The following is a 12,372-nucleotide window of genomic DNA, read 5'->3' as shown; positions in this document are numbered from 1 at the left end:
TAACTTCTGACAAGTTCTCTGAGACGGCAGATAAAAGCAGCCTGAAGTTTGTGTCGTAGAAGGGTGCTATAAATAGATTAGCACAGAGCTAAATTATTCACAGCAGAGCTCTGCACATTACTTCCTTCCTTTGCCTATGAGGAGTGGGGGTGTGTGCCTTTCCTCCAATCAGCTGTCTTGGCTGTATGCCAATAATCCACTCCCAGTGCTGAACAGGAAGACAAAATCTCTAACATAATGTGCACTCTCCAAAGGATATATAAAGCTGGAGACAGCAGATATACATGTAAAACTTATGTAGGGAGATTTGTTTCATCCGAGGCTGTTCACTTCACTGGGTATATGTGAGGGTTTACATCCACTTTAAGATTATTCTAATTTAAGTAAGTATCTAGGAGTACTGGATATAAAAATAAATAATAGTTCTAATATTGCTGCACAGCTTTCAGCATATTTTCCTTATGATATTATGTTTTCTGCTTACAGTACATTATTCATCAAACGTATAGTATTTTTACCCTAGAATACAGTTTTCCTGAAGATTTATGGTTGTTAGGGGTTAGGTTTTAAGTTAAGTTTAGGTTTATGGTCGGTTTGGGATAAGGGTTAAGTTTAGAGGTTAATTGTAGGTTAATTGTAAATGTATGTGCTAAAACACAAAATTCTCAGAAGCCAGTGTCTGTACTGTAAAATAATTATGGCAGAATTCAGGGAACCTCCCTGTGCAATGAATTAAAATGTATTGATTTATATGTACTGCAAAAACAAATGAAAAAAAAAAACAAACAAACTAGGGTATACCAAAGGGTTGAGGTGTTAGCCTTTATTCACATCTGTACAGTAGGTGTGTTGAGTTACATAGAGTTCAAATCTAACAAACATAAAGCTTACAAAACATGTAACATGTTTTCAGAGAATGCTTGTTTATATTTAATTAGTGTTCCTGGGTGTCAACAGGGTAATCAGAACTAGTGTCCCTATTTGGGTTTTGTCGACCCAAGATTTGTGATTTTCCTTTACTTTCTCTTTCGATGATAATAGTAAACAGGACAATAGAGAGGATGAATCTCCCTAACAGGAGCACAGACAGTAAAAAAAAAACTGACAGGGGTTCAAATCCTTCTCCACGTTATCCAAAACTGAAAAAAAATTGCATTTAATTACACTTTAAAATATATGGTAAGGTGAATAATTTGATAACAATATAATGTGAATTATTTCTTAGATCTGAAACACACCTTTTCAAAAAGGTATGCAGTAACGTGTGTGTTACCATAACATATGGTAATGCATGACACAGGCATTGGGGCATTACAGTGCTATTCATTTTGAATGACAATTACACTCACTAAAGCATGTATTATGTACAACAAAACACATGTTCGTGTATGTGCAATAATGCAACATAAAACAGCAAAGTGTAAATCCAGCCTTAATGGAATCCTGGATATTTATATTTATACCACAGGTGATCATAACTTCTTTTCCAAATTCCTCCAGTCATCGCTGGCAAGAATGCTGCATATCACTATGGTGAGTGGTCTGCAGCTGCCATTCCTTTTTATAAGTCATCATAAGCCATCTCTTTATATATTGAATTACTGCTGGCTTGTCGTAGTCTTTTCTTTAAGGTGTTTTTCTATGTTATAATACTGAGGGCAGGTGTTCAACTGAAAGTGAAATTAAAGGTATAAGTTATAGTGATTGTAAAGTCTCATTTTTTTTCTATAAAAATAACAAACATGTTATACTTACTTGCTCTGTTGCAGTTGGTTTTGCACAGAGCAGCCTCGATCCTTCTCTTCTCAGCTCCCTCTTCAGTGCTCCTGGCCCCTCCCTCCTGTTGAGTGCCCCCCACAGCAAGCAGCTTGTTATGGGGCACCCGAGCCACAGTTCCTTGTGTGCATTCAGACACAGAGCCGTGGTTTGGCCCCACCCCCTCTCTCCCCTCAGTGGCTGACTGACTTTGATTAACAGCAGTGGGAGCCAATGGCACTACTGCTGTGTCTCTGCCAATCAGGAGAGATAAAAATAACTTTCTGCCTTTATAATCACCTTAAGAAAAAGATAAAATCCATACAAAATGTTTTAATAGTTATTATATGTAAGGAATTATGTTTTAAATTCAGGTGCCCAGTTTCGCAAAGGTGCACCAGCATAGTGAACTTTTTTCAAGGTGAGAGGAACTGACATAAGTAGAACATTTTCCTTATGTTGATTTGCTTTTTGAAACAAAAGCAAGATTATTAAATCAGCCCCATATAGTTTTGGAAGTGGAATATTCAAATGGTAATTGCTAGCGCATGAGCCTAGGCATTAGGCATGAAGTAACATGTAGTCAGCTAATCTATATGCAAATTATACAAATATGTCTGATTCTTTGTTGTTTGCTTTGTAAGAAAAGGCAGCATTAACATGCAGAATCTATGGCCATGGTCAAAATGATGACTCCCAAAGGATGCAACAGCTGTCTCTTGAATTAATTCAATGGCTTTGTTGATCTTCTGCCAGTTCTAGGTTTTCTAAGGCTAAATAATGAAGCTTTAAACTCGGACCAATTTACAAAAAATCTTTATGTATAGCCAGCTTTGACACTTAGCTATTTATAGTTTTAAAACACAGTTTTTTTTTTGTGATAGAACAATTAAAATAGAACAATTATAAGATAATTTAAATTGGTGCACCTTAACTAATTTTGAGAAACCATACCATATATAGTATGGTTAATTACAGGGAACACATTATTACCCAAAAGGGGTGCATATAATATATAAAATATGCTTAAATCCATGTACAGTGTATCAATCTGATAGCACAACTATTGTAAACACTGACGCTTTTAAGTAAAGTTATATTGTACATAGTGGTACTGCTTGTGAACTAATTTTTTCTCACTGAGTTATACAGTGGATCATATATTACTGTTATACAAAGCTTGCTGTAACATATGCATCATCCTAACTGTCTCTATAAGGCCCCTTTCACATGGGTGGACCAATAGGGTCCGCTTGTAAGTTTTTCAAGTCAACCTGATTGGACCATCCATTGCCCTCTATGGAACAGCAGATGTAAACAGGCATGGGTCCGTTTACACCACTAAAAACAGATGGATTGGGGATTTGTTCCCCATCTGGCAGACCAGATGACAGTAAGATGTAAATGCACAGGTGGTCTGTTTACATGTTTACATCCAATCAACCATAGAGGAAAGTGGACTGTGTCCACTCTGCATCAGCGGAGTTGACCTGGACCTGTCATCCACCTGCTCAGCGGGGATCAGCGGACAGATTCTACATTAAACAGGCGGATCTACTTGCGGAGTGGGCCCATGTAAAAGGGTCCTAATTTAAATATAAGTTAACTTAAATACATTTGTACCCAGCCCCAAAAACATAGGATTTCTTTATATGTCTAACAGTACTAAAGCTCAGTTTTCTTTCCTTCATTTTTTACTGAATGGTTTTTCAGACTCTTAAAAGTAGAAACAGATTTGCTTGCTTAAGAGTAAAATATCCTTTAATACCCTATTTCAATATCCCCCAATTGTAGTAGCTAGGTTGCAATAAACTTTGAAAGCTGTGGAGGTAAATTTAGCTAGGTACAATATTTGACTGTTTGAATAAGAATTGAGGTTTTCTGTGCTTATGGGATGACATTTTCTTAATATCAGATTACAGTTGATGTTATCTTGGGGACTGTCCTAAATCTCTAGTGTGCAATAACTATGTAGTGTTCATGAATACATCACTTGTAAAAAACACTTGATGTGACCTGTTTTTTTTCTTTCTTCTAGGTCCAAGCTCAGTTACAGTTAGAAGGTGTAGCTCACGCACATCCCCATCTTCATCCACATCTGGCTGCCCACGCTCCCTATCTGATGTTTCCTCCTCCCCCCTTTGGACTTCCAATTGCATCATTGGCAGACACAGCCTCTGCTGCAGCTGTGGTTGCAGCAGCTGCTAAAAGCAACAGCAAAAACTCTAGTATTGCTGACTTGCGACTCAAAGCCAGGAAACATGCAGAGGCTTTGGGGCTTTGACAATTTAGCCATTGGTTAAACATTAACTGACTTCTTGATTCTCTTTTCTGCCATTATATGACTCTTCAAACGCCAAATGGGTTGGTAAAAATACTTTGCAAGTGTGCTAGAACAATTAAAGGGCCTATACCTGCCTCTGTAGAAGATCAACAAGGATTATTTATCAAAGGCATCATTTGGTTTAGTTAATTAAACTCACAATAAGCTTGAATGAAATACCATGAAATTTGAACAATGTTTGCAACCACAGTGATTCTGAAACTGGAGACAGATGAAGACAGATAAGAACATAGCCTTACATAATTTGGACAATTGTGGAATTTTGAAGAGGATTTTTTTTTTCTTTACCCTTGACAAAAAAAGGAACTTGAGCATAACACCATTGGCTGCTTTCAGTTTCTCTTCTGCATGTTTCCGAGGAAAACAACATGGATAATTCATATACATAGATCAATATATTGTAGATAACAAATCACTGGGGCTGGTCTCCATTAAAAATGGCATCTCTTTGTTGCCAATGGTATTACTCACTTCCATAAAACTCTTCCTTTGTAGACACAGTCTCCTGAATACACATGGAGTTTTGGATATAGAGAAAGCAAGAATCACCATTCATTATGTGCAGCAGCCTGCTCACAAAATAGGCAGCAATAATTTATTTTCATTTTTTCCAAAGATCACATTTGGAAAAAAATATATACAATACACCAATTGTTGGTGCTTTCAATACCTGAAAATAAAAATATTTACCACAAAGACATTATACTTTTTAATATAATGCAGTATCATGTGCTCTGTGCCATTTACCTGTAAGCTGTCACCATGTCCAAAATTCAGAAGTAATTAGACTTGGAAATCCCGGAGGTATTTACTGTAAGGAGGAAGAAGGTGGAATGGTGGTGTCAGAAAGTAATATTAATACAAAATTAATGTTAGTAAGATGCAATTAAAGTGCAGTAAAGTGCAATACTGTAAATAGTATAGGTTTACGAAATAAAATCTTGAGATATCAATAATTAAATTTGCATTCACCTACGCAAAGCCTTTGGGGCTTAACTTGGGTGTTGCAGTTAATTTGCCAAATGAGTGTATTCCATGAGAATGGATAAAATAATATTGTCTTCTTCCTTGAATGAAGAAAGTTGTTATGGTTGTTAATAGTCCGTGTGCCATATTTTAATGAAATCAGCTGAAAATCTGGCATGGTGGTTTTAGTATTGATTTGACATTTTTAATACACAATTTAAATTGGACACATCTATGATCAGGGCATTGTCAACTGGGTGATGTATACATCAAAAAAGTAAATATTCATATTAAAATAGATACCAAAGTGTTCGCTTTTTTATTTTAATGCAAATTCCTTCTGCCTAAGGAACTTGGATAACATGCATACAATTTCCTGTTTACCTCTACAAGAAAACATAAATATTTCATCATTTTAGTTTGGCATTTGTGTTAGGTACATCCAAGACAGGCAAACCTTTCTGTTTCTTTGTAAAGATGTAAGTGGATGTTTTATTTATTATTTTGTTTGAAATTTTATAAATGTGTAATATTTTAAATATGTTGAGTGTAAATTTGACAATGCTTTGCATTTATTTTTATATTTTGGAATTTTGTTGCTTTTGCAAAATGTTGTAGGCATTTAGCCTAAAGTTTTTTTTGGCATTGGCTTTACCCACACAAATGTAGCCCTTTTGATTGTAGCCTGGAGACATAGCCATGTGTGATAAATAAAGCACTTTCGTATAGGGCATGTTACATTCTGGCATGATCTGCAAAATCCTGCTAAAAATTTCCTAGCATCATGTCAACTAGTACAATTAGTTGGGCTGCATATATACATTTTGTATGTCTGGATTATCAGACATTTCAGGGATTGTAGATAGGAAGATTTCAAGCCTGTCAAAAAGCAAACTGGTCTTAAAATCTGTCATACTGCATCATTTTACATTTCCATATCCAAGCTTCAACACCAGCATGCTTCAACACCGATTCACTAAATCATTTTATGTTCAGTTTGAGAGTGTATTTTGGTAAATCACAAGGTATGAATGTACATCTCAAACACGTGGAATATTAATAAACTTATAAATATTTGCATTTGTGAGTTTATATGACTTAAACGGTTTTATAAAAGATTGTCATTTGTTACCGAGGCCCAAGTTAACAAAAGCAGAGTAGACTTCAAACTTGGAGGGAAGAGAGGAATAATACCTGAATTTTACATATACAAAACAGTTTTTTTCTTTCTAGGAGACATAGACATTAAAAAAAGGCTTTAAGTATAGATCATTCCCTACAAATAGCATTCACATTTGTTTGATTCCAAGTGGAGTAAACAATAATCATTGGACTGGATTAGATGCCTTAGCTTAGTAGTATAACTGTCTATAAAATTATATTAGTAAATGACTGGTGCATGTAGCAGTAAAGATGCTAATAGTCCCTTACAAGTGCTTTAGGTGCTTTTTGGTTGTGTTTTACACTTTTTTTTGCATTTTGGTATATTTTATTGCACATACTTTTAAACACATCTATAATAATACTTATACATTCCAAAATGCATATAAAATGTGTCAAAACAGGCTCACAAAGGCATGCTAGAACACATGCATTTTTAAAACATTAGTTGACTTGTCTTTATGAAATAAAATCTATAAATCTATAATGGACTGTAAAATTCAAAGGTTATACAGGTTCCCAAAAATGGTTTGAATGTCATATAACTTAAAGCTGAGCTTGCAGCCAAACTTCTAAATAAACAGATGAATTACATACAATGTGACCTGTATTGTTTACCAGCCAACATATGTGTCATAGCCAAAACAAGAGATGACAAGCGCCAATCATCTTAACATTTTTAAAACTGGCTTTTAAAAGTAAGGTGTACATGGTAAGGACATTACAGAAAAAAATAGGGCTAAAATGTAGTCTGCTACATGTCTTTGGTAAAAAAAATCCCAATAAGTGTATATTTATTGGTTTGCGCGAAAGTTATAGCATCTACAAACTTATATAAATATACTGTATTTTTTTTATACTAGTAATGGCAGTGATAAGCGATCTATAGTGGGACTGTGATAGTTCAGTGGGAAATTTGACACTAACTGACACTGGGTGGGAACTGACACTGACATCACCAGTGGCACAAATACAGTGATCAGTGATAATATTATGCACTATCACAGTACTAATGACACTGGCTGGAAAGGGGCTAAATTTTTGGGGTAATCAAGGGATTAAGCGGTGCCTAACAGGTGTAATATGTATGTTATGTGCTGCTTTTTACAAAAAAAGTTCCCTCTGTACAGAGCCCTGTGTTGTTTGTCAACACATGGCTCTGGGCTGTGATTGAACGCAGCCAATCAGCAATGATTCATGGCCAGGACCTGCTGACAAAATCCAGCTGTGATTAGTCGGTGGGAAGGGGGGGAGACGCATGCACGCCCTGTACCTGGAAGAGGATAGCAATGTACAGGTAAATTCCTGTGCATGTAGGAGCTGTCTGTCCACAGTACAATGTGGGTGGTCCCAAAAAGGTGAAATTTATTAGAGCGGTTGCCAATTTTTTTTTTTTGCTTGCTAGATTTGGCACAGGGGCACACTGGAGGTCTTCAACTTCCATTGTGCTGTGCTTCTGGCATGTCGCCTGCATCTTAAAGGAGAAATAGGCTGGCTCCAGGCAGACTTGTCCTTAATTTATTCATTGCTATATTTGTTCCAAAATAGAGGCTTTCATAAATTCAGAGACCGCACTTTACAGAGGTGATTTGACAGGCAGCGTGGCTTATTATTATTTTTATTATACAGGATTTATATAGCGCCAACAGTTTGCGCAGCGCTTTACAAAATGAAGGCAGACATTACAGTTACAATACAATTTGGTACAAGAGGAATCAGAGGGCCCCTGCTTACAAAATAATAGAGGCAAGGTCAGTTGATACAAAAGCTAATAGCTGTTGGGGATGAGCTGATGGAGAAAGTAAAAAACAGTATATTAGTTAGAAGCAGGATAGCCTGCTTTAAAGAGAAGGGTTTTCATGGATTGTCTAAAGATGGATAGATTAGGAGTCAGTCAGAAAGATTGGGGTAGGGAGTTCCAAAGGATGGGAGAAATTCTGGAGAAATCCTAGAGGTGAGCATGGGAGGAGGTGACCCAGGAGCTAGAGAGCAGGGGGTCTTGGGAGGACTGACGAGAGCGGCTTGGTTGATATTTTGAGACCAGGCTAGTGATGTTGCTGGGGGGAGAATTGTAAATGGTTTTGGAAGTTATTGTTAGTACTTTGAATTTTATTCGTTGGGTGAGTGGAAGCCAGTGGAGGGACTGGCAGAGAGGGGTGGAGGACACCGAACGGTTGGTAAGGATGAGTCTTGCAACAGCATTCATGATGGACTGAAGCGGGGATAGCATATGTAAAGTAATCCAATGAGGAGGGAGTTGCAGTAGTCGAGGCGGGAGACAACCAGAGAATGAATTAGAAGCTTGGTGGTGTCACTGGTTGAAAAGGGGCATATTCTGAGATGTTACGGTGGTTAAGGAGGCATGATTTGGACAGGGATTGGATGTGGGCCTGAAAGGACAGCTCAGAGTCCAGGGTTACCCCTAGCACCCTGGCATGTGGGGACGGACTGACAGTTGTGCCATTGATCTTGACAGATAAGTCATGGAAAGGGAAACATGGGGGAGGAAATACTATGAGCTTGGTTTTTGATTGAGTTTTGGGAAGTGATATGACATCCAGTCAGATACCGTGCTTTGAAAAAGTATTCATACCCCTTGACATTTTCCACATTTTGTCATGTTATAACCAAAAACGTAAATGTATTTTATTGGGATTTTATGTGATAGACCAACACAAAGTGGCACATAATTCTGAAGTGGAAGGAAAATGTTAAATGGTTTTCAAAATGTTTAACAAATAAATATCTGAAAAGTGTGTAGTGCATTTGTATCCAGCCCCCTTGAGTACTTTGTAGGACCACCTTTCACTGCAATTACAGCTGCAAGTTTTTTTTTGGGTATGTCTCTACCAGCTTTGCACAGGTTTTATTTATATGTATCTGGAGTTTGGTTTTAAGTATTATGAACATGATGAAGAACTAAAAGTGAGTGTTACTATTACTCTATGCATTAGAGACTGAGATTGGGCTAAGCTGATCCTGTAGTGTCCATTTTTTGAGTGCAACCTTGTTCGGCAGCATTTTTTGCCAAAATGCAACATATAGCTTTCTGACCACTTGCACCAGATCACACTGCAGGAATATACTAAATAAACTTTAAACGTTGAAAAATCCAAGCCACAGAAATCAACATATACGGTATTTTGTGTATGTATGTATACTATACAATATATATATATATTTATATACAGTAAATATATATAGGTATATATAGATATATAGATATATATATATCTATATATACCTATATATACCTATATATACTGTATATATACAGTACAGTGCAAATGTTTTAGGCTGGTATGAAGAAATGCTGTAGAGTAAGTTTAACAAAAATATAGAGTTTAACTGTTAATTTTGATCAATTTACAACATGTAAAGTGAGTGAACAGATGAAAAATCTAAATCAAATCAATATTTGGGGTAACTACACTTTGGCTTCAAACCAGCATCCATTCTTATACTTGCACACTTTGTACACTTGCACAAAGTCAAGGATTTTCTAGGATTAGAGTCAGGTGTATGATTAACCAATTATACCAGGCAGGTGCTAATGATCATCAATTTCACATATAGATTGAAACACTGGGGTTGATTTACTAAAACTGGAGAGTGCAATATCTGTTGCAGCTCTGAATAGAAACCAATCAGCTTCCAGGATTTTTTTGTCAAAACTTTACTGTACAAGCTGAAGTTAGAAGCTGATTGGGCTACCATGCACAGCTGCACCAGATTTTGCCCCCTCCAGTGTTAGTAAATCAACCTTACAGTCAATAAATGAAGCAGAAATAACTGTGTAGGAGCCTTAAAACTGAGTGAGGAACACCCTACTAAGGTGAGCATGTGGAAGATAGTTTCATATCACAGGTCATACACCATAGCGAGATTCAGCACATTAACAACACACAAGGTAATTATACTGCAGTGCATTAGCAAGGTCTCTCCCAGGCAAAGATTTCAAAACAGACAGGGGTTTTAAGATGTGCTGTTCAATTTCTCTTGAAGAAGCACAAAGAAAATAGCACCATTGAGGACAGTAGACACAGTGGCCAGCCAAGGGAACTTAATGCAGCAGATGAAAGACACATCATGCTTACTTCCCTTCAACATCGGAAGATATCCAGTAGTCATTAGCACAGAACTAGCAGAAAACAGTGGGACCCAGGCACATCTATCTAATGTCTGAAGAAGTCTAGCCAAAAGTGGTTGCCATGGACCTCAAATATACAGCCAATGTCATTAAGAACTATCTTTAGCATAAAGAAGAACAAGGAGTCCTGGATGTGATGGTTTGGCCCCCAAAGATCCCTGATCTCAACATCATGAAGTCTGTCTGGGATTACATGACGAAACAGAAGGATTTGAGGCATCCTACATCCACAGAAAGTCTGTAGTTAGTTCTCCAAGATGCTTTGAACCACCTAGCTGCTGAGTTCCTTCAAAAACTGTGCTAGTATATATAGAAGAATTGAAGAATTGATGCTGTTTTGAAGGCAAAAGGGTGGCCACACCAAATATTGACTTGATTTAAATTTCTCTTCTGTTTTTTTACTTTTCAAAACAAACACACTATTAACACGTCTAATTCTGAAAGTATTCTGACTTTGTTTGCACAGTAATATATATATATTGCCAAAAGTATTTGGATGCCGGCCTTTATATGCACATGAACTTTAATAGCATCCCAGTCTGAGTTCGTAGGGTTCAATATTGCGTTGTCCCACCCTTTGCAGCTATAACAGCTTCAACTCTCCTGGGAAGGCTTTCCACAGGGTTTAGGAGTGTGTCTATGAGATTGTTTGACCATTCTTCCAGAAGCGCATTTGTGAGGTCAGGCACTGATGTTGGATGGGCATGCCTGACTCACAGTCTCCACTCTAATTCATCCCAAAGGTATTCTATCTGGGTTGAGGTCAGGACTCTGTGTAGGCCAGTCAAGTTTTTCCACCCCAAACACTCATCCATGTCTTTATAGACCTTGCTTTGTGCACTGGTCCAAATCATTTGTTGGAGGGGGTTTATGTTGTGGGGTTGTTTTTTAGGGGTTGGGCTTGGCACTTTAGTTCCAGTAAAATGAACTCTTAAGGCGTCGGCATACCAATACATTTTGGACAATTTCATGTTCCCAACTTTGTGAGAACAATTTGGGGATGGTCCATTCCTCTTCCAGCATGACTGTGCATCAGCACACAAAGCAAGATAAATAAAGACATGGATGAGTGAATTTGGGGTGGAGGAACTTGCCTGACCTGCACAGAGTCCTGACCTCAACCTAATAGAACACCCTTGGGATGAATTAGAGCAGAGACTGAGAGCGAGGCATTCTGGTCCAACATCAGTGCCTGACCTCACAAATGCGCTTTTGGAAGAATGGTCAGACGAAAGAAGCTGTTATAGCTGTATAGGCATCCCAATACTTTTGGCAATATAGTGTAAATTAATTATATATATATATATATATATATATATATATATATATATATATATATAAAAAAACTTCGGGTGGGTTACTGCCTTTTCTTTATTTTCTTTATCCTGGTTTAAGCTGGAACATTGTCACGACGAATATCAGTTTAAAAGACGACAAAGGGACATGTTCTCCAATTGCAATTACTTTACTGTATCTTCAAATCATTGAGTTATAAAGTCATATAAAGCAGCAGTAGATACCGTATACAGTTGCTAGCATCCCTGCTCTTCCTCAGGCTGTCTGGCTTTGTGTGTGTGTATATATATTATTTTTTTAAAACATTTAAAGAAAAAGGTTGTGTTTGTGCAGGTGTGTGAATAAATGTTTTAGGAGGATATTTCCTGGAATACATTATTAGATAAGCACTTAAGATTTTGAGGTATTTTATATGGAACTTTGTTTTAGCTAATACAGAGATTTTTATGATTTTACCTTTTTTTATAACAGATTTTTTAAATCACTTTATACATTTTATAATCATCTATTTTATTTCATATTGGTACAGTGATTGCACGTAATGTAGCATAAACTGTTGCACAGTAAAACTATTATAACTCCTATGTCACAAAGCCTTCTAAAGAACATCTGTGACACATTTAGTTTCTCTAAACCAGAGAAGATGAAATTCTAGCCCATCCTTTAACCTATTAATCCTCCAAGGTGCTTCGCTTAGGGA

The 12,372-nt window shown here is 37.0% G+C and overlaps 1 protein-coding gene across 4 annotated transcripts in view; it reads left to right on the top strand.

Moving 5' to 3' along the window:
* LOC141127793 (short stature homeobox protein) overlaps positions 1–6,142 on the top strand; it is a 62,642-nt gene extending 56,500 nt beyond the window's left edge. For 2 of the 4 annotated variants that reach the window (XM_073614573.1, XM_073614572.1), the window contains exons 5-6: positions 1,469–1,533; positions 3,794–3,964. In XM_073614573.1, coding sequence (XP_073470674.1) covers positions 1,469–1,533; positions 3,794–3,815 — 87 coding nt within the window. In that variant the 3' untranslated portion in view covers positions 3,816–3,964. Of the gene's footprint in view, positions 1–1,468; positions 1,534–3,793 lie in introns of all 4 variants that reach the window. The other 2 variants (XM_073614571.1, XM_073614570.1) reach the window with 1 other exon arrangement.
* The last annotated feature ends 6,230 nt before the right edge of the window (positions 6,143–12,372 follow it).

Source organism: Aquarana catesbeiana, linkage group LG02, assembly GCF_042186555.1.
Source record: "Aquarana catesbeiana isolate 2022-GZ linkage group LG02, ASM4218655v1, whole genome shotgun sequence".
Lineage (NCBI taxonomy): Eukaryota > Metazoa > Chordata > Amphibia > Anura > Ranidae > Aquarana > Aquarana catesbeiana.
The sequence above is the reverse complement of the archived record's forward strand: the minus strand, read 5'-3'. Positions and strand labels throughout refer to the sequence as shown.